Source organism: Stenella coeruleoalba (assembly GCF_951394435.1).
Source record: "Stenella coeruleoalba genome assembly, chromosome: 11".
NCBI lineage: Eukaryota > Metazoa > Chordata > Mammalia > Artiodactyla > Delphinidae > Stenella > Stenella coeruleoalba.
The window spans coordinates 15,640,486-15,663,134 of record NC_137157.1 but is presented as its reverse complement, the minus strand read 5'-3'; the positions used below and the strand labels follow the sequence as shown (position 1 = coordinate 15,663,134).

The 22,649-nt window shown below is 39.6% G+C and overlaps 1 protein-coding gene and 1 long non-coding RNA gene across 7 annotated transcripts in view; one reads left to right on the top strand and one right to left on the bottom strand.

The window, feature by feature from the left end:
- Positions 1 to 22,649, top strand: part of RIC8B (RIC8 guanine nucleotide exchange factor B) — a 127,560-nt gene that overhangs the window by 101,193 nt on the left and 3,718 nt on the right. The window contains exons 9-11 of one of the 6 annotated variants that reach the window (XR_013830670.1): positions 8,555 to 8,674; positions 15,812 to 15,950; positions 16,600 to 16,776. The exons of 1 other annotated variant lie outside the window; for it this stretch is intronic. Coding sequence is in view for 2 of the 5 variants with exons in the window: in XM_079938421.1 (XP_079794547.1) it covers positions 8,555 to 8,674; positions 15,812 to 15,824 (133 nt within the window). In the remaining 3 variants the exon portion in view is untranslated. Of the gene's footprint in view, positions 1 to 8,554; positions 8,675 to 15,811; positions 20,004 to 22,649 lie in introns of those variants that run through there. 4 more of the 6 variants (XR_013830671.1, XM_079938421.1, XR_013830669.1 and 1 more) reach the window with 4 other exon arrangements.
- LOC307194942 lies at positions 8,683 to 22,540 on the bottom strand. The gene is made up of 4 exons (XR_013830672.1): positions 22,291 to 22,540; positions 16,317 to 16,352; positions 14,463 to 14,555; positions 8,683 to 9,531 (listed from the first exon to the last, which is right to left on the bottom strand). It is a non-coding gene; the product is annotated as an uncharacterized lncRNA (long non-coding RNA).

Sequence of the window (22,649 nt, the reverse complement as noted above, 5' to 3'; positions counted from 1 at the left end):
ATAGGGATTGCATTGAATCTGTAGATTGCTTTGGGTAGTATGGTCATTTTCACAATATTGATTCTTCCAAACCAAGAACATGGTATATCTCTTCATCTGTTTCTATCATCTTTAATTTCTTTCATCAGTGTCTTATACTTTTCTGCATAAAGGCCTTTTGTCTCCCTAGGTAGGTTTATTCCTAGGTATTTTATTCTTTTTGTTGCAGTGGTAAATGGGAGTGTTTTCTTAATTTCCCTTTCAAATTTTTCATCACTACTGCATAGGAATGCAAGAGATTTCTGTCTATTAATTTGTATCATGCTACTTTACCAAATTCATTGATTAGCTCTAGTAGTTTTCTGCTGGCATCTTTAGGATTCTCCATGTATAGTATCATGTCATCTGCAAACAGTGACGGTTTTACGTCTTCTTTTCCAATTTTTATTCATTTCTTTTTCTACTCTGATTGCCATGGCTAGGACTTCCAAAACTATGTTGAATAATAGTGGTGAGAGTGGACATCCTTGTCTTGTTCCTGATCTTAGAGGAAATGCTTTCAGGTTTTCACCATTGAGAATGATGTTTGCTGTGGGTTTATTGTATATGACCTTTATTATGTTGTGGTAGGTTCCCTCTGTGCCCAGTTTCTGGAGAGTTTTTATCATAAATCGGTGTTGAATTTTGTCAAAAGCTTTGTCTGCATCTATTGAGATGATCATATGGTTTTTATTCTTCAGTTTGTTAATATGGTATATCACATTGATTGTTTTGCGTATATTGAAGAATCCTTGCATCCCTAGGATAAATCCCACTTGATCATGGTGTATGGTCCTTTTAATGTGCTGTTGCATTCTGTTTGCTAGTATTTTGTTGAGGATTTCTGCATCAATATTCATCAGTGATATTGGTCTGTAATTTTCTTTTTTTGTAGTATCTTTGTCTGGTTTCGGTATCAGGGTGATGGTGGCCTCATAGAATGAGTTTGGGAGTGTTCCTTCCTCTGCCATTGTTTGGAAGAGTTTGAGAAGGATAGGTGTTAGCTATTCTCTAAATGTTTGATAGAATTCACCTGTGAAGCCATGTGTTCCTGGACTTTTGTTTGTTGGAAGATTTTTAATCACAGTTTCAATTTCATTACTTGTGATTGGTCTGTTCATATTTCGTATTTCTTTCTGGTTCAGTCTTAGAAGGTTATACCTTTCTAAGAATTTGTCCATTTCTTCCAGGTCGTCCATTTTACTGGCATAGAGTTGCTTGTAATAGTCTCTTAGGGTGATTTGTATTTCTGCGGTGTCTGTTGTAACTTCTCCTTTTTCATTTCTAATTATACATATATATATTTTTTTGTTTTGTTTTTTGCGGTACGCGGGCTTCTCACTGTTGTGGCCTCTCCCGTTGCAGAGCACAGGCTCCGGATGCGCAGGCTCAGCGGCCATGGCTCACGGGCCCAGCCGCTCCACGGCATGTGGGATCTTCCCAGACCAGGGCATGAACCTGTGTCCCCTGCATCAGCAGGCGGACTCTCAACCACTGCGCCACCAGGGAAGCACTCTAATTATATTGATTTGAGTCCTCTCCCTCTTTTTCTTGATGAGTCTGGCTAATGGTTTATCAATTTTGTTTATCTTCTCAAAGAACCAGCTTTTAGTTTTATGGATCTTTGCTATTGTTTTCTTTGTTTCATTTATTTCTGCTCTGATCTTTATGATTGCTTTCCTTCTACTAACTTTGCGTTTTGTTTTTTCTTTTTTCTCTAGTTCTTTTATGTGTAAGATTAGATTGTTTATTTGAGATGTTTGTTGTTTCTTGAGGTAGGATTGTATTGCTATAAACTTCCCTCTTAGAACTGCTTTTGCTGCGTCCCATAGGTTTTGGATCGTCGTGTTTTCATTGTCATTTGTCTCTAGGTATTTTCTGATTTCCTCTTTGATTTCTTCAGTGATCTCTTGGTTATTTAGTAACGTATTGTTTAGCCTCCATGTGTTTGTGTTTTTTACGTTTTTTCCCCTGTAATTGATGTCTAATCTCATAGTGTTGTGGTCAGAAAAGATGCTTGATATGATTTCAATTTTCTTAAGTTTACTGAGGCTTGATTTGTGAAGCAAGATGTGATCTATCCTGGAGACTGTCCCATGAGCACTTGAGAAGAAAGTGTAATCTGCTGTTTTTGGATGGAATGTCGTATAAATGTCAATTAAATCTATCTGGTCTATTGTGTCATTTAAAGCTTGTTTCCTTATTTATGTTCTGTTTGGATGATCTGTCCATTGGTGTTAGTGAGGTGTCAAAGTACCCCACTATTATTGTGTTACTGTCGATTTCCTCTTTTATAGCTGTTAGCAGTTGCCTTACGTATTGAGGTGCTCCTATGTTGGGTGCATATATATTTATAATTGTTATATCTTGTTTTTGGATTGATCCTTTGATCATTATGTAGTGTCCTTTTTCTTGTCTCTTGTAACATTCTTTATTTTAAAGTTTATTTTATCTGACATGAGTATCGCTACTCCAGCTTTCTTTTGATTTCCATTTGCATGGAATATCTTTTTCCATCCCCTCACTTTCAGTCTGTATGTGTCCCTAGGTCTGAAGTGGGTCTCTTGTAGACAGCATATATATGGGTCTTGTTTTTGTATCCATTCAGCAAGCCTGTGTCTTTTGGTTGGAGCATTTAATCCATTCACATTTAAGGTAATTATCAATATGTATGTTCCTGTTGCCATTTTCTTAATTGTTTTGGGTTTGTTTGTTTTTTTTTTTTTTTTTTTGCGGAACGCGCGCCTCTCGCTGTTGTGGCCTCTCCCGTTGTGGAGCACAGGCTCCGGACGCGCAGGCTCAGCGGCCATGGCTCACGGGCCCAGCCGCTCCGCGGCATGCGGGATCCTCCCGGACCGGGGCACGAACCCGTGTCCCCTGCATCGGCAGGCGGACTCTCAACCACTGCGCCACCAGGGAAGCCCCGGGTTTGTTTTTGTAGGTCCTTTTCTTCTCTTGTGTTTCCCACTTAGAGAAGTTCCTTTAGCGTTTGTTGTAGAGCTGGTTTGGTGGTGCTGAATTCTCTTAGCTTTTGCTTGTGTGAAAATCTGTTGACTTCACCATCAAATCTGAATGAGATCCTTGCTGGGTAGAGTAATCTTGGGTGTAATTTCTTCCCTTTCATCACTTTAAATATGTCATGCCACTCCCTTCTGGCTTGTAGAGTTTCTGCTGAGAAATCAGCTGTTAACCTTATGCGAGTTCCCTTGTATGTTATTTGTCGTTTTTCCTTTGCTTCTTTCAAGAATTTTTCTTTGTCTTTAATTTTTGCCAATTTGATTACTATGTGTCTCGGTGTGTTTCTCCTTGGGTTTATTCTGCCTGGGGCTCTCTGGGCTTCCTGGACTTGGGTGGCTATTTCCTTTCCCATGTTAGGGAAGTTTTCGACTATGATCTGTTCAAATATTTTCTCGGGTCCTTTCTCTGTCTTTTCTCCTTCTGGGACCCCTATAATGCAAATGTTGTTACGTTTAATGTTGTCCCAGAGGTCTCTTAGGCTGTCTTCATTTCTTTTCATTCTTTTTTCGTGATTCTGTTCCGCAACAGTGAATTCCACCATTCTTTCTTCCAGCTCACTTATCCGTTCTTCCGCCTCAGTTATTGTGCCATTGATTCCTTCTAGTGTAGTTTTCATTTCAGTTACTGTATTGTTCATCTCTGTTTGTTTGTTCTTTAATTCTTCTAGGTCTTTGTTAAACATTTCTTGTATCTTCTCAATCTTTGCCTCCATTGTTTTTCCGAGGTCCTGGATCATCTTCACTATCATTATTCTGAATTCTTTTTCTGGAAGCTTGCCTATTTACACTTCATTTAGTTGTTTTTCTGGGGTTTTCTCTTGTTCCTTCATCTGGTACTTAGCCCTCTGCCTTTTTTTTTTTTTTTTTTTTTTTGCGATACACGGGCCTCTCGCTGTTGTGGCCTCTCCCATTGCGGAGCACAGGCTCCGGACACGCAGGCTCAGCCGCCATGGCTCACAGGCCCAGCCGCTCCGCAGCATGTGGGATCTTCCCGGACCAGGGCACGAACCCGTGTCCCCTGCATCGGCAGGCGGACTCTCAACCACTGCGCCACCAGGGAAGCCCAGCCCTCTGCCTTTTTATCTTGTCTTTCTGTGAATGTGGTTTTTGTTCCACAGGCTGCAGGATTGTAGTTCTTCTTGCTTCTGTCTGCCCTCTGGTGGATGAGGCTATTCTAAGAGGCTTGTGCAGGTTTCCTTATGGGAGGGACTGGTAGTGGGTAGAGCTGGATGTTGCTCTGGTGGGCAGAGCTCAGCAAAACTTTAATCCACTTGACCGCTGATGGGTGGGGCTGGGTTCCCTCCCTGTTGGTTGTTTGGCCTGACATGACCCAACACTGGAGTCTAGCTGGGCTCTCTGGTGGGGCTAATGGCAGACTGTGGGAGGGCTCACGCCAAGGAGTACTTCCCAGAACTTCTGCTGCCAGTGTCCTTGTCCTCACAATGAGACACAGCCACCCCCGCCTCTGCAGGAGACCCTCCAACACTAGCAGGTAGGTCTGGTTCAGTCTCCTCTGGGGTCACTGCTCCTTCTCCTGGGTCCCAATGCGCACACTACTTTGTGTGTGCCCTCCAAGAGTGGAGTCTCTGTTTCCCCCAGTCCTGTTGAAGTCCTGCAATCAAATCCCACTAGCCTTCAGAGTCTGATTCTTTAGGAATTCCTCCTCCTGTTGCCGGACCCCCAGGCTGGGAAGCCTGACGTGGGGCTCAGAACCTTCACTCCAGTGGGTGGACTTCTCTGGTATTAAGTGTTTTCCAGTTTGTGAGTCACCCACCCAGCCGTTATGGGATTTGATTTTATTGTGATTGCATCCCTCCTACCGTCTCATTGTGGCTTCTCCTTTGTCTTTGGATGTAGGGTATCTTTTCTGGTGAGTTCCAGGGGCTTCCTGTCCATGATTGTTCAGCAGTTAGTTGTGCTTCCCATGCTCTCACAAGAGGGAGTGAGAGCACGTCCTTCTACTCGACCATCTTGAACCAATCCCCTGATAATGTATCTTTTTCGTTCATCTTATCTGCCTTAGCCTCTGTAGGGACTTGACTTTATAGCCTCTTCGTTAACCAGGGTGCTTTGAGCAAAATTTAATCCACATTTTTTAGAGATAGATGTTAACTTTCATATAGCTCAGGGAACATTTAATAGCTTTTTTTCTTCAGTGAACTAGTAGTACTGTTGATGTTGGCCAAATGTAGCAACATTTTGAAGAGCAAGTTTTAATCCTTTTGTCTCCAGCTGCTGTCATATAATGACCTTATATAATACAAAAGTCTTGGTGACATATCACACATAAGAGTTTGGATACTTGTCACCTAATTGGAAGACATAAAACAGGATTGGAGTGCTGAGAAGATGGGGAGGGGAGCAGAGACAGGGTGGGAAAAATTATGATAAGTATAAAATTATCCAATAAAATATCCACCACAGTTAACAGTTAGTATACTTAAAGTATCTTAGGACTCAGAGTCTTGGAACGAAAAACCAATCCCAGAATTTCAGTGTTAAGATCCTGAAACCTGGAAAGTTAAATCTCAGACTATACTGTTCAAGGTTATAAAGGTGGCAAGTGTTTGTTCAACCAAAAATAGTCTTTTTTTTTTTTCAAAAGTAGTTTTTTATGAAACCTCACTCTGTTGCTGTGGTGGTGACTATTTGTTTTCTCTTCCTCTGGGCAGAAGCTACATGAGATTGGTTTGAAGTGGGGAGCTGGAGGGGAGACAGTGTCCAAGTCTGCCTCCTGCCCCCAGAACTGCCCCCAGAACACTGGCATTTTTCCCATAGGAGAGTAGCATGGTTCAGCAACTTGTGTTTGCTGTGGCTTTGTTTACGTTCTTCTGAGTACTGGGGTGGGGGTAGGGGTAGGGGGTGTTTTTTCAAGGAAAAAAGATGAAACCTCAATCCCTGGAGTGATTTTGGGGGGTTGGAATGTTTTACTACATGGGTAGAGGATGGTAAGTTCTTACTCTGTAAGAGTGAATTTCTGGCTGCTGCTTTCATGCTCAGTGAGCAAAGGATTTTGTGACTTTAGTAGCTAATTTCACAGCAAGACATTAAATCATTTTAGCGGCAGTGGACTTGAGGTCAGCTTATGGAAAACAGACATCATTTCCACTAAGCCCTTAAAAGAACCAAGAAAAGAATCAAATATGCCCTGATCCAGGAATGCATGTCCTGACTTTGTGTGCTGTGGTATCCACAATACCACAGAGCTGACCAGTGTGTCCTCCTGACCAATTTTTTCCCTGAGGCACATGATGGGTTGTGCTAATTTCATTATATTCTAAAACAGTGTGTGGATCTGATTTAAGTCACCCTTCCATTGAGCTTGAGGAGAGAAGCCTTCTCTCAAGAGACAGATGAGCATGGTCTAAATAGTTAATACATCTACCTTCCCTTATACTTTCTTCTAAGGCCTTGTTGCCTTTGTCTGCTTGGTAAGTGGTATGTGCCTATAATAAGTACCTTTACTTACTTATTTATAAGACTATATGTTTTTTTCTAATTTAGCAGGCAGCAGAAGAGAAACCAGTGAAAATATGTCCTGTCGTTATACACCTAAGCAAATAATAGATGAGTGGTGGAATTACATTTTCACTGTGGCATCTGGATACTTCTTAAAAACTCCATAGTTCTCAGAAGCCTCCTCTGGGTCCTCTTTGTTCTTGACTTTTGGTGATGACCCCGTTTGGCATTTTTGTTAATGGCCACCAACTAGACGCCTTTTTCTTTTCTTTTATGAGCACCTGAAAAAAGGGAGAGACAAGTAGCACACAATGAATGTCTCAAGTAGGCACTCTATCCCAGTGGTTCTTAACCTCAAGGTGCATCACAATCACCTGGAAAAAAACCAAAACAGATTTAGTTGGTTTCTGGTGAGGCCTGTCTTTCAAGTTTCTCAAGTGATTCCAATGTATAGCCAAGGCTAAGAATCACTGAGAAGCCTATGGGTTTTCAGACTGTTTCCCCAGAGTTCCTGAAAGTGCCTTAGGGGCTGCCTTAAGAGGAAGCAAGTGAGTGCAGACAAATAGAAGGGATTCTAGGCCTGCACTCTCCTTGGCCATCCCTATCCCCTCTTCTGCCTGAGCAGTTCCACTTTCATCTATTTCATAAATCAGCTTTCTATGTAGATTTCATTTGTTAAAATAAAAAGGGTGAGGGGTTCCACTACTTCGAAGGAAAAAGTTTTTTAACCATGGCTATAGACATAGGTCTTATGAAAGAATGGCGAAACAGATGTTTTAGATCCGGTTTTTAAGGATGGTGAGCATTGAGTCCTTCTGTAAGAATCTGTATGTCAGGCAGCCTCTGAGGAATGTAGAAAAATAAATATTTTTTTGTAACAGATTATAGTACCTAGCCCTTGCTCCAAGTGAGAAAAGCCCTGCTCTGTAAAGAAAGTTAACTTGCCCAAGTAAAAGTCTAAAGCAGGGCTGGCAAACTAGCCACCAGATGATGTAATTAATCGTGGTGTCTTGGTTTTGGCCTGCATGATTTTTTTTTCCCTGTTTAGACTAGCACTGTTCTCCATTTTACCCTAGTCCCCAATACTCCATGTTATTTATACTTGACCAATTTTGCATATCCTTAAGGCCTGGCCCCTGAAACCATTTGTGTTTGTAGACCCTAGAAAGTAACTTATCAGCGATTTGCCTTTTGCAGGGATATTTCATTTGATCATTAAAAACATACTGTGTGTACGTGGCTGGTACAAAATGCTGTAACCTCTTGTCTGCTTCTCCAGAAAGATGCTTAAGCTATAAATATTTGGCAGCCGTTGAAAGAATTATCTTTTATTTCACCTCGTCAAAAAAAATAATAATAATGTGGCTTTTAATTAAGAGGATAGTTTTGTTTGGTATTAGAACTTCATACAAAGTTTATGGAACGTATTCATCTTAAGTACTTTATTAAATCTATTTCCAGAAAGCTAGATGGTATACCTGTCTTTTGGTAGGCTAGATTTCATTCCTTTTTTTAATCTAGGTCAGATCAAATCTAATTAAAATTGTTCTTTTGCTTTATCTTTTATTATTTAAACACTCATTGCCTTCTGTGGTCTCACTAATGGACTAATTTCCTGAGATTATAAATGGGCATGCTTTCATTTTCAGATTCCAGCCTCTCTGTCATCATTTTTCCAATTTTTTGACATATTTGTTTTATGCTGTATCACAGAATAGATTTCTCCTTCTCTGAAATCATTTGTCCCTTATATAATTAATGAAGAAGCTGTGCATCCAAGGATATTTATCCTAACGGCACCAATCAAATTTCATATTTTTAAAAAGCAGCCATGCCTTTAAAAAAAAGTTGGCAAGTTTGCTATCACCCATTTCCCAAAGCAAATTAGCAGGAAAAGTCAATTAAAAAAAATTCCTATAGCAGTTCTATATCATAAAATTGCTATTGCCAATTTTTTGGCTATTATACTCTTTCTTATTATAACTTACAACTTGGACCAGAAAAGTATAGAAAGAGCATAATTTGAAAACATACAGCATAACTTTTTTTTCTTTTTGTAGCATTAATCTTATCACTGGTCATTTAGAGGAACCAATGCCAAACCCCATAGATGAAATGACAGAAGAACAAAAAGAATATGAAGCCATGAAACTTGTCAACATGCTTGATAAACTTTCCAGGTATTGTATTCCCATCCATTTTTTGCTTGGTTTCTAAAAATGTTCTATTTCTTTGTCTCTCTCACTGAGAGTTACCATAGAACAGCAACTCTGGAAATCCATGTTGATTGGAACAGGATGCCCCAGGCAGCAGTAGTTCAGATCTCTCTTGGCTACCATGGTTCTTCTACATGTGCCGCTTATGGATGTGCATTCTTAAACATTTAAACTCTCAAAGCTAGGATAGTAACTACTAGGTCATTGTGATATTTAACCAACTAACCTCCCTGTCTTCAAAAAGATGCTGTGAATTAGGTTCAATGATTTTGCTGCTGCTTGTATTTTTTGTTTTAGTCTGTTTTGGTTTTTGTTCCAAATCATGATGCTTTTTTTTTTTTTTCTCCCATTTTTGATGTGCAAGTTTGCAGTTCTTTCTTTTTGGATTGCTGCTAAAACCAAGAATTCTAAAATGTCACGCACCCAATAGGAAAAAGTGAAAAGGAATAGCTCAAATGAAGGATTTTCTGAAAGCAGGCACTTGTATTAATTAGGGATTCTAAAAACAATCTCCCCTTCCCTTCTTGCTTCATACCTCCTTCCCCTCCCCAGATAGCCAGTTTTGAAAATAATTAAATATATACTAATAAGCAACTAGTCATCTTGGAGGAGTTATTAGAAAGTATTAATTCCTTTCATACTTGCCTGAATTGCTCAATTTTCTAGTCGTACATTGAGTCACTGTCTCCTTTAAGCCATCTTGAGTGAGTGCTTCTGTGTGTTGGTGGCAGCTGCCACCGGAAGGTGAATTTCTTCTGGTCATCTCCTTTTTCACAACAGCTATGCAAAGGCTAGTATCCCTCAATCAAGAGGAGTAGCAACTAGAATGGGAAAGCCAGAAAGCCAACCATTAAAGGGAAAGGTGTAATAAAGAAACAAGCAGAGGCTAAGAGCACAGCAGGAGGCTTAGAGTAGAAGTGTTCAAAAATAAGAAGAGGCTGACATGGGGAGTGTGACAAGTTAGGGTATTTAGACCCTTTGCAGAGTCTGAGTTTTCACATGATGCTGGTAATGTGGTGGAAGTTACATAGAAGTAAGTAGCTTCATCATCTACAAAGCTAATATGACTAGAATTTAGTTGACTTCCAGTTAGTCCTTTTAAATTTCCATCATTTTCCCAAGAAGGTTAGAATTTACAGCTCACTATGCTCACAGTCTTCAAAAGACATTGTTATCTGTTTGCATATGACATTCTCCATACCTTTGGATAGAATATACATGTTCCTTCCCTGAATGAATTTACAATAAAAGAGAAGATGCTGATAGGACAAACCTATAGGAGGCAGGGTAAAAGGTTCTGAATGAGTATATAAAAGTAAGATTTGTACTTCCAAAAGGATCTGAGGTAGCTAATGAAACAGTGCTGTAAGTACAGCAGTTGGGATGAGAACCAACAGAGTCCATCTGGTAGAAGCTGGAGGGGGAAATGTTAACAAGGACCTGAGTAGAGCATATTAGTGTGAAGACAGTGAACTAGTTAGGTTGAATAAATTTCATTTCAATAATATGAGTTCTTAAAAGATAACACAGATGCTATCCAACTGGCCCATTTGCCCTAGATGAGTAAACACCCAGCAGATGCCCAGCTCAATCTGAAGGTGATACTGATTTTCACATGTATAAAGCAGAGCAAATATGTCTTGTGTTGGCTTTGATGGTATGAATTTTGCCATTAAAGTTGAAGCTAAGGCAACTTTGAGAATAGTCCTAAATCACAGACTTTTTTCATGACTTGTGGTGGGATTTTTACATTGTCTGCCTTTATGTGCTTTCTAACATTTGCTCTCACTAATAACAATCAGTGACAAAACTGTATGGAGATCAGCAGTGGGCATTCCAAAGCAGGAATGCAAAGAATGAAGCCATTCTTTATGTGTCTTATGTGTTTGTCTTAAGTTTCTTCTCACTTTTCACTGTCATTTTTGGTTTGGTTTTTTGAGGTTAAAAAGATGCCATAAAGCCAAAGTAGACTAAATTCAGTAAACTCAGGGAACATTTATTAAGCAGCTGCTCTGTGCAAGGCACTGTGCTAGGAAGATGAGGGAGATTCAGAGGTGAATGTGGTAGTCCGTATCTTTGGAAATGATTGCTTCTTATTACTGTGGGATATGGCTGTAATCTGTTCTAGAATAGAAGGAAGTAATGACAAAATAAGGTCTGTGTTGAACTGTGAGCACCCAGGAGAAGGAGCAGTTCATTCTGTTGGGATAAATCAGGGACTTTCACAGGGAAGGTAGCATTTGTGCTGATCCTTGAAGTTTAAGAGGTATTGAATTGACAAATGGAGAAATGACCATTCATTCTAGGTAGAGGGAAACTTACTCTTGTTAATAAGATAAATCTTTTTTATTCACATACTGCATCTTTCTTCCAAAGAGCTCAGGTTATTTTATCATTATTTGAGTAATATGTTATCAGATTTATCATTGGGGAAAGCAAGGCCCAAAGAATTGCCCCAAACATTTCCAAGCTAATGACTGGTGAAAATCCATTTCCTTTCACAGTTTACAAAACACTTTCACATACATTGTCTTTCTAGCTAAAGTAAGGCTAAGAACTTCATTTTCCAGAACTCAAGACCTTTGCTCTGTCCACTGTGCTACTGTGTCTGTCTGTTAGAGTCAGTGTTTGCCAGAACATTTCCTAATCATCCTCTTCAGCAGTGTGCTATTGGTTAGTTCCTTCAACTGTCACTCCAAGGATGTTCCGCATCCCACCAAGTCTTGCTGTGCCAAGAGTGTACTGTAGCTTTGTCTGATTAACTTTCTTTCCAAAAGTGAAATCATTTTCTCCTGGGCCTGATTTGAAAGGCGTGAGAGTAAAGGATAGGATTGGAGGTGATGTGGCCAATGAATGGACGCTAGACACTTCCTTTTTTCCATCCATAGGAGAGCAGATGTGAACGACCTGCACCAGGATGGTGGTTAGCAACAGTGGCCCGTGCCAAAGCACTTACCAAAGTGATGACTAAGGTTGGTCATGCCAAGTACTGTTACTGAGCCTGGTGTAGGGTACAGATGTTATTTACCACCAAAACTGTAAAACCACCAATGCAAAAATTAAAATGACATTTCCATTTTGCCTCCATGCTGGACATAGCCACTGCCTCAAGTTGCTCACCACCTTAGCAGCTTTATCTCAGCTAGATTTTTAAGGATACTGGAGAGATTAGCACTCAAACATTTTCTTCCCATTGACCACCAACTGACAGTATATTCCAAGTGATTTTTTTTTTTTAGTAAGGATTGTATTTGTGACAGATGTAGGTAAGGGGATTGGCAATGGACCTAGAGGTCTTAAGAGTTTGAGAATAATTTGAACCCCATAAATCCCATCATGTCTAGCTAGTACAGTGCCTTGTACCCTGTGGTTTCCCCAGTGTGTGATGATGAAAAAATGTATAAAGCAGATCCCCAAATCGAAGGTTAATTTTTTGCTCAATAAAATAGCCTACATGGTTTAAAGACTTGAAAGTATACTTTTGTCAGTTCCATTTCTTGGCCAGATGTCATAAAATTCAGGTCTGGAAAGGAATTCTATAAGGTACTTTGGCCCACGACTGGCTAATTTAAATATTGGGGTACCTAACTTCTTTAATATAGAATAATTGTAATATTTATCAGACATAAGCATTAAGGCCTGAGGCATAAGATTATAGAAAGCTTCCTTTGACATTTTTTTTTAATGTGAGAACAGAGGTGGAAAAGGGGATGAAATTTGCCTGCCTCTCCACCTCCTCTTTCCTTTTCTGAATTGGAAAAAAAATAAGCCCCTGCAATTTAAGCGGGAGATTAGAACGGGGATTGTATGTGGTTAAGCAAGTCCAGTGTGGCTAAGACAACTGCATTCACCTCAGCTACAGCATACGAGCCTCATGTAGTGACGCGGCCTCCTCCACAAAAGGGGAGAGAGGATTGACTGGCTTAAGCCTAAGCTAACCAAGGGAAATAATATTTCAAGTTTCGACTTTTCTAATCCCCTTTAGTTTCTTAATTGGAACCAGGACTGATTAATCTTCTATTCTACCCTTACCCCATCACTGTTTAACAAGGTACATTGCCTTTATTGCTTATATATTCTATCAAAATCTTCTAAAATTTACATTTATATAAGTAATTGTTTTCCATTTCTTCCTTTTCTTATCTCCTCCTTATCCAATGTATATATTTTGCCAGCCTTTGTGTAGTATTTGGGACATGGCTTTCTTAATAAATGCAAGTATCAAATATAGTAATAGTTCCCCTTTAATCCAAAGGTTATTTTTAAACTTATGGAAGCTGGGACAGGTAATTTATGACTGAAAAGTAATAACTACATAATTTTTTTCTTGTAACTAAATTACTTTACTCTACTTACAAAAATAACTGTGATTACTCCCACCTTTATGATGAGTTAATCAAGGAAATGCTTTTTAGGTACATTTCAGAAATATGATCCAGTCTTTATAGCATTGTGAGATCTATTTAGGTACGAAAGTGTCAAGATCTTAATTGTTTACATCAGAAAATCCTTTAGATCTGCACTGTCCAATATGGTAACCACTACCCATATATAACTATGGCTAGTCTGAATTGGGATGTCCTGTAAGTGTTAAATACTCAGACTTTCAAAGACTCAGTACAAAAAGAGAATGTAAAATAAATATCTCAGTTGTTTAATATGGATTTTATATTGAAATAATTTTTGATATATTGGATTAAACATTATTTTAAAATTAATTTTACCTATTTTTTCTATGTGGCTACTAGAACATTTAAGATTACATATATGGCTTACATTATATTTGTATTAGATAGCACTGTTCTACATCATTAAAATACACTGCAGTGTTGCTTAGAAGCTTAATTAAGGGAACTTGGATCCAGTTAAACTAATATACCCTTAAAGTGGTAGGGGAGGATTAACTTGAGAAACTGGCTAGACATCTCTTAGTAGGACGTCATGCAAACTTTGTATTGCCTATCGGTAGTCATTGTCCTTTAACTCTGTAGTAGGAATGCCTACTTGGAGCTCTTGGTTTAAGCACTAGGTGAAATGACTTCTGTTTATTAGAGAAACATCAAATAAGAATAATCTCCATTGACTATTTGCTCTGAGTCACCCTCCTCCTTTAACTTTTAAGACTTTCTGATTGAGAAGAGCATGTACGAACTTCCATTTCTACTGCTTTATTCAACAGTGTCAGCTGGCATGCTGACCTCTTATTAATATTTATTTTGCTAATTCTGGACAACAGGAAAGAAAGGTTCTGTAGAGAAATTACCAAGAAATAAAGATCACCTTCAGTTAAGGACAAAACTGAGTTTTATTTTTCTAGCACTATCCCTAACCTCTTTCTCTATATTTTCTTAACCATGCTCTTTAATGTGAGGTGGATAGCAAATTTTTAGAAGCTTTGCATGTGATCTTCTAACAGAAATGAGAATAATGAAAGACTAATATTTATATAGTGCTTTAAAGTTTAAAAAGTACTTCCACTGACTGTTAAAACAGCCCTGTGAATTTTAGATAGGGCAAGAGATATTTTATTGAGGAGTAAATGGGAGCAATGATGAAGTGACTGAACCAAAATCAGGCATCTGGTTAATGACATAGTCAGGATTTGGTTCTTAGTCTTCATATTCCAGATCTTATGTTATTTGAAAAATTACCAACAAACAGCTCTCAGATTTGTCAGTCTGATTATTTTTAATAATACGCTCTAAATTTTAAATAGATGCAAAGCACGAAGACAAAGAGTAAGCATATTTACCTGACAAAAAAATTAAGATTTGGAGGCCATTCATTCCTGCTTTTTCATTCCATAGTTGAGCTTTTCTCAAATATCAAGTCAGGTCCTATGTAGCTTATATCAAAAACAGAAAATAAACAGAAACAACTTCATATGAAGGAAACCAGTAAAACTGCTATGATTCTATGTTAATAAAGTCTTTTAATTATTTTGAAAATAGAATGATTATAGGTATTCTAACAAATTCTTACATTCAGTGTGATCATATCAAGAAAATTAACTTTAGAAAGACTTCCTTATTTACAGGACTGTTGCCTGTTTAGGCAACTCCCAAAGTGGAAGGACATGGTGTAGATAACATGCCATATCCATTTGTCTTGGGATTGATATTTTTATGTTACGTATTTTACCTTCCCAACTGTACCCAATCCCAAAGCATTATGGTGAGGCTGAGGGAAGGATCTCAGAAATGCTTTTGAAAAATGCAGCTTGAAGACCTCGAATTTGGTATAGAAAAGTCACCACACCTCTCCTGCCTACTGGGTTAGTGGCTTAGTGAAAGAACAGTAAAACCAACCAGTCAGCACTAGGAAGCCATTAGATGAAAGATTAACTGAAAGATGAAGGACCAGCAAAGGACACTCTTCCACAGTATATAACTGAACATGTTAACCAGTGCCAAAGGTTGTTTTAATTTCTGTGAGGAAAAAAGCATTAAAAACACTTAAGAATATCACAAGTTATTGGGAAATCCATTGTACTTCAGTGGATATGGACTGTTTCATTGATGCTGAAATCTTGAAATAAGATGCACTCTCAGACTTGGAATTATAGCAAAGATTACAGAGCTGCTTTCTCCGGGCTCTCACAGGCTCCATTACTGCAGGCACTTTTGGAAAAGCTCTGTTAATTAAAATGCTTTATTTATATACTAATTTTCATCCTATCTTTCAAATGTGAAAGGGAATTAAATATGAAATGGCTAATTTTAAATGCCAGGGTTCTTTTTTTTCCAAGCCAACCTTACATTAAGAACAGGAATCCCTGTGCCAAAGAAATGGTTCCCAATTATCCCATCATGGGTTTTGTTATACATTGTACAGAAGTCAACAAAACAAGTAGGTAACAGGACCTGCCTAAATAGCAGCCACCCTCATTAAAATCAGAGAATTAATCAGGGGGTGATTGGAGGAAGCAATGCTTCATAGGCTCCCCCTTTTTCTTCTTTTCTAATCATAGAACAAAATATGTTACATAAAAGGATCGGAACTATTATGCAGTACTCAATTAGAGGGAGGTGAATAGGTCTCTAACATGCTGTTTTATCAAAAGAGCAGACTGGTGTTTGCATGACTGTTGTTTCATTACAGACCCTGTCATTAATTCCATGTGTCAATACTGCCCTGTAGTACACAGAGCAGACAAGAAAGAAGAGCCCTTGAAAACAAGGGAATGATTTTTGAGTCGTTATCAAGCTAAGTGGCAAGCGGGAAGCTGAAACTCGTATAGGTAAATTCGAAGGGACTCTTGGGAGATCTGCAAGTGGGAAACAAGAATGCATTTTACCAACTGCTTAATTATGTCCTGTTTTTCAACAAGTACACTTGAATTGAATGCTTTGTTTGTATTGCACAAAAACATGTGCTGTGGGCAAGAGTATTCTCTTGTTTCCAGGTCAAGTAAGGTGTTTTATACACATACACATCTGGCCTATTCTATAATGTGCTATTGGGTATGTTAGTATCTGAGCCCCAATATTGCACTGTCATTTCTGGGAGAAAGAGTTATGTAGGAACCAGAAGCCTAAAAAGTGGAACCTTCTCTAAGGTCCTGAGAGGTTACATAAGCCCAGGCATCCCAGAGGACCATACTTACAGGGAAATGGTGGCTCAGGAAAATGTTGAACTATATCTGGGGAAAAAAAAAGACAGACTATAAAATTTTAAATATGGTATAAATCCCATAATCTCCCACCCCTAAATCTTTAAGAAAGTACTTTTTGGTTTCCATTAGCAGTCCTAAGGGTTAGGCTGGGGCAAAATAAGGTTTCCTTTCTTGGACGTGCTTTATCTGTGTCCTCGTGCCTGGCCAAGCCCTTAAAGATTATGGTTCCTTATCGTTTAGTAAGATCAAATTTCTAAATGATGTTTCGTTCCAGTTGAACATTCTTGGAGGCTTATCTCTTCCCTGGCCAGATGCCTGATCAGATGAGAAGCCCGCCATGATACTGTCACAGTGCCTAGAATGGGCTCTTTATCCAGTAGACATCACTGTACTTTTTGATGATAACGAGGGCAGTCTTAACTTGTGTTAAGGCCTGTGTATAGCATTGAAGGTAAGTATGAAGGAGTTATTGCTATGTGAATATCTTAATCCTGATGCACATTTCAATATACAGTATCTTCGTTTAACCATGATCTACATATATCTGACACCTAGCCATCCTTTTTAGATGGGACCTTCATAATTTAGGACCAGTAACTCTTCATGAAATGGCCTGTTTATTGAGGGCCATGAATGAATTTAGATCCTTCCTTGTAACATTTGCCATTGCTTTGATTTACTTTCGGAATCATTCTAATCATTTGCTGGTAGTTTTGCAGGAAGGACTTGTGGTCTTGGTGTATGTCAGTGACAATTAGGTAGGATGCTGTGTTTGACTCTTAGATTTAGAAGATCTTGATTAGAAACAAAAGTTTAGCAGTATTGAGTTTTAGTGTCTTAAAAAACCTAGCAGCTTTTTAAGTAGATCAAAATTATTTAGCGGCCTAATATTTAGACTCCTAGAATTAGAATCTTGGGGATCATCTTGTCCAACCCCTTCATTTTGTATAGATGGGGAGACTCAAGCCCAGAGAAGGAAATGACTTGCCCAAGGACACCCAGCAAGTCAGTGGAAAATCTGACACTAGAATCTAGACCCACTGATGCCCCATATATAAGCAGCTGAGTCTATACTAATTAGTGGTTGGAAATTCCAGGTTGTATGGTACAAAGAAGGCTTTGACTTCGGGACTGTCTGTCAGAATGTCTGATGACACTGACTCATCAGGGAAATAATTGCAGTTAAAATAATATGAGGATGTTTCCTGGCAAATGGTTCTCTACCATTGTCCATTTATGCTATGACCCATGTATTATATTCTTTCAATAAACATTTACTGAGCACCTACTATGCGCCCATCCTATACTAGATACTGCAAATCACAGCCAGGTAAGACATGGACTCTGCCCTCAAGTTGCTCACAGTCCAGTAGAGAACGAGAAATCCCTGGAAAGCATTATGCAGACTTTCCTGTAGAATGCTAATACTTTTCCTAACTGTAAATCTTGGTGATGAACGTGAACCTTCTACCCAAAGATCCAGCTTTTCTCTTGGTCAGGGTTTGTTTATTAGGAGTCCCATAAAACACCATACCTTTTCTTTCTGTGAAAATGCAAGATAATACCAACTGCAGCAAAATTGAGTTCATAAACACTTATTGAGGATCTACTATCTGCAAGGCACTGTGCTAGACACATAGGGATATGAAAATGAATAAAGCATAGAACATTTTCTTTTTAATATGTCAAAGGAATATTGTTTTATAGCCTTCAATGTTTGTAATGAGAATTACTTTTTAATAAATATTCTTAAATATGGGACCCTTGAATTAGAAGACAAAAATACCTCTGTACTATAATCCAGACTTGTCAGCCCAGGATTTCAAAGTCTCCATCCAAATCCTCTTTTGTACCCCATATCTGTTTTGAGCTTTCTTTTTCCTTTACCTCTGCCAAGCCAGCCTGCTTGCCAATCCCTGCACACAACTAACTCTTGCTTCTGTGCCTTTGCTTGACTAATCTTCTGCTTCTGGGATGCCTTTCTCCCCATGAATCCATGTCCATCACTGCCATTACAGTCTGGCCCTGAGTCCATCTCCTGCCGGGAGCCTGTGATCAGCATCCCCATCTCCTCCGCGTCCCTCCCACGTGTACATAGCCCATATGACTGGTGGAATAACGGTTCTGTGGTATTCATGAATGCTTCCCATTCTCTGTCCACATCTTGCTGATCTAGATACAACAGATCTTATTAAATGAAACAGTTTAGTATAACCAGGTCATTTATCAGACCTTTTAGGAGTAAGTCTCTATATCAAAGACTTCATTTTGGTATTTGTGGGCTGTTATATGATAGAGAGGAAGATCAGAATCGTTAAGATGGGGGTTTGAAAAGTAAGCCCGGAGTCCATAAGCAAAAAACAGTAACATATCTGTAAGTCATCCTCTCTCCTTCCACTCCCAAACAAACAGTATGAGAAATCACCTTTAAACACATTTCAGATACAGTAAGGGTGTACAGAACTGTCAAGCTAGGGAAAGCAGGGCTCTGCCTGTTAATCATCTCAAGCTTGTTGATCTGCTGTTCTGTAATTCCTTTAATATTGTTTAATGTGTGTGTGTTTTACCTTCTGAACTGACTAAAAGCTTCTTGAGGACAGGGACCATGTCTTTTATTTGCTTCTGCATATTCTTCTCCCACTTATTCCCAAAGAGTACCCTAACAATCTTGTGGAAACCTTCCTTCCATAAACACATAAGGGACAGGAAATGCATCTTGTGGGTTCCAACTACATTTCGGCCATTGCACTATGCACTTTTTATGTAGAATGACCTTTCACCCTCATGACAACTCAGTGAACTGGGTATTCCTATCCCAATTCTACAGATAAGGAAATTGAAGTTCAGAGAGTTCAAGGTCTTACTGCTAGTGAGTGGTAGATCCAGGATTAGAACTTAGGTCTGTCTGATTCCAAAACCTATATATGCCTTTCACTATACCACAATAATGATAACTAATATTTAGGACTCCTTTACAGTTCATAGAGCTCTTTCATCTGCACTATTATTATTGCAATTACTACTACCACTGCTAGTACTATTACCCCTTAAGTCATCACTAGGAAGTAGGTAGTGCTAGTATCATTATCCCCATTTCACAGATGGGAATACAGAGACTCAGAGACTTGCCCAAGATCACACAACTGGTAAGTGGAAGAGCCAGGACTTGAGCCAGACTTCCTGACTCTAGATCTTTTTGTTCTTTCCACTATATCACATTGCTGCCTTAATTTATTTGCACGAATGCATGATTATGTGGCCAGTTACCACTGACACCTCTCCTACAGGAATGTCAGTAAGACCAAGCATCGCATGGAGCCATGTGGAAAAGACAATTCATACCCTCAGAGGAGCTTCTATGTTAGTAGAGGGGTGATACAGAAGACCTAAAAAATAAAGCCTTGAGAAGAATAGTTCACAAATGAGAATTAAAATATGAGCCCCTTTATTCTATAGATGAATTCCCATAATTTGGCCATAAAATTTTTGTAATGTTCTTAATTATTTCTATTATAAAATTGGATTAGGGAGTAGGGGTGAAATCGATGGACTTGATTTGAAAATATTCCTCCTGGGTTTGGATGAGAAAGTGCTAGCTACTTTGTGCAAGCTGGCAGCTAGCTCCAATATCATCCTGTTACCAAAGAAATGCTGGAGTGTTAGGAGTGATGGCATATCCACCCAGCAATTCACTATCTTGGTAGAATTCCTATAGTCTCATCTGCTGATCAGACTTCTACCTACCCAAACCCTTCAACCCCACCCCCACCTTACTGTACCCTCAGTCCACCAGCCCCTTCAGACCTTTGAACTTTCTGATCCCTTAGTGTTTCACCCCAGAAGGTGATCCCCTTCTCCTTTGGTATCGATTATTAGTAAACAGTGTCCAGTATCACAGAGTCCTTCAGCACCATCAGAACTAGGAAACTGTTACTGAAGTATAGATATGTATAGTATGTATGCGTGCTGAAGAGAAGTTTCAGTGGAAGCAGATTGTTTTCTGGTTCCTCTAAGCATTTCTCCCTGGTTGTCATGCAGAGCTGTTTGCTGTCCTGAAAGATGTCAGTGTCTGCCCCCCCCCGCCCCCGAGCTGCTGCACCTGCTCTGCTCTTGCCGCAGCGAGCGGGTCGCCACCCACGTGGTCATCGGAGCGAGGCCACAGCCACGCTCTGCTCCTCACCCCCTACCTCCACCCTTCCAGCGGACCACAGCTCTGCCCTGGAAGGAAGGCCTTTCCTTCCTACAGCCACAGCCGTGATCCAGCTCTCTGTCTCCTCTCATGCCATTACTGTTACAGTGACATCCTCATGGCTCGTCTCCCCGCCGCAGTTTCCCCTATTCCAGTGTGTCTTTTGCACTGCTGCCAGAGATATTTCCCTATAAAGCAAACCTGATAGGGCATTCCTTACAGGCTAAGACTCGAGCTCTTTGCTTTGCCATTCAAGACACCTGACCACTAGACCCCCAACTACCCTTTTTGCAGCCTTGCCTCCTCCTGCTCCTTCATTGAACCTCGCCACTCCCCAAACACTGGGCCCTGTCCCAGCTTCATGGGAGCCGAGAAAGAAATTGACACAATCCAAAGAGGTCTACAGAAAAAATCACAAGTAGTTGGGACTATACAGAGCCCTCCACACAGACTCCTTTGCCTGAAAAGTTCTGTACTATCTTCGCATGGCATAGGACACCTCGTTGGAGGTGCCGTTCCCACCTTCCCCAGGCAATTTGGTTGATGCTTCATCTCAGGAGCTGTTATTTCTTTTGTTCATGATTCTGTTACAGCATTTACCCCATTATGTTCTAAGTTATTTTTCATGTATATGTTTCACTCACTCCTCAAGGGCAGCAGCTGTGCCTAGTCTTCCTTTTCTTCCCAGTATATGACACAGTTCCTGGCACATAGTCCTTGAACAGCTGAACTCAGAGTGTGTTCCTTCAGTACAGTTATAGCAGTTAATCCAGATGTGTGTGCTGCAAAGAGCACTGGACTGGGATTCAGAGGCCTATGTCCCAGGTCCAACTTTGCCACTAGATATGTGACCTTGGGTAAGTCACTCAGTCTCCTTTATTAAACAAGGGGGTTGGACTAAATGATCTCTAAGGCCCCTTCAACTTTAAGTTCTATGATTCTGACCCCATTTCTTGGATCAGGAAACACATTTCCTACTTTATAATATTTAGCAGCCTCAACCAGTCAACCATCCACATTACTCAAAGAGAGTTTTCAGACTCCCAGCAATAGTCTTCTGGTACCAGCCAGAGCTGCTTGATTAGGTTCCTGTTGACTTATCCAGTGACCACTGAGCTGTTCCTCCCCTTCCCCAGGAAGTTTCTCTGCAGCTATAACACCGTCACACTGCTATGTGGCCGGCCCTTCCGAGGGGAGCCCTTCTGGCCTAAGGGACAACAGCAAGGAAGCAGAGGGAGAGGAGGTTTTATCATTTTCCTTCACTCCAACTCCCACCAGCATTACAACTGCTGCCATGTTGGTTCTTGTTGTAGACATGTTTTTAGGGGGTGATGCCCGTTTCTGTGAGAAGTAAGTTTTAAGCAGTTCATGTGCCTCTTCAAGGCTCCTTTTAAAGTACACTGCTGACTTATTGGGGTGGGAGGAGGACTAGAGTTAGCATCTCAACATGTACATTTGACATAATCTCTATACAATAAATAAGAGCCTATGAAAAGATTAAATAAATCTTTCTTAATGCTTTTTGATTGGCTTAATCAATAATTAATCATCTTTAGATGAGGCTGTAACTTGTGGAGTAGATATAATTGGATTAGCTGAAAAGAGGCAGTTGGGGAGCTTTGAAGAGATTAAAATGGCTGTCAATCCCATAATTAAACTGCCACAAACAAAAGCAATGGTGTTTTTTAAAAAAGAAGAAGAAGAAGAGAGAGAGGAAAGAAAAGGGAGGGAGAAAGTTGGGGAAGGCCAAATGATTTGAAATCAATAAGTACTTACGTATCACTAGAGATTGGAGAGGCAAAAATCAAATGATGATTTATTCCATTAAACGAAATCCATACATATCAAATTAGCCATTAATTATATGCCTGGTCCACTGGGACAGGTGAAATTTTGGCAGCTTCAACTTCACTAAAACAAATCCACAAAAGGAAAAAAATTATTAAAAACAGAAGAGACCAGCTCCTTGTCCTGAGCCCATTTAGACCTTGACTTTTCATACTTTTAATTGGCTTAGTAGGTTTGGCCTGTGTGAATGAAGTCTTTTATCTCCCTCTTTTTCTTTCCATACCTCTTTCATCTTTCCTGTTACAAACACACAGAGAGAGCTTGAGGAAAAATACTTTGGTTTTTAA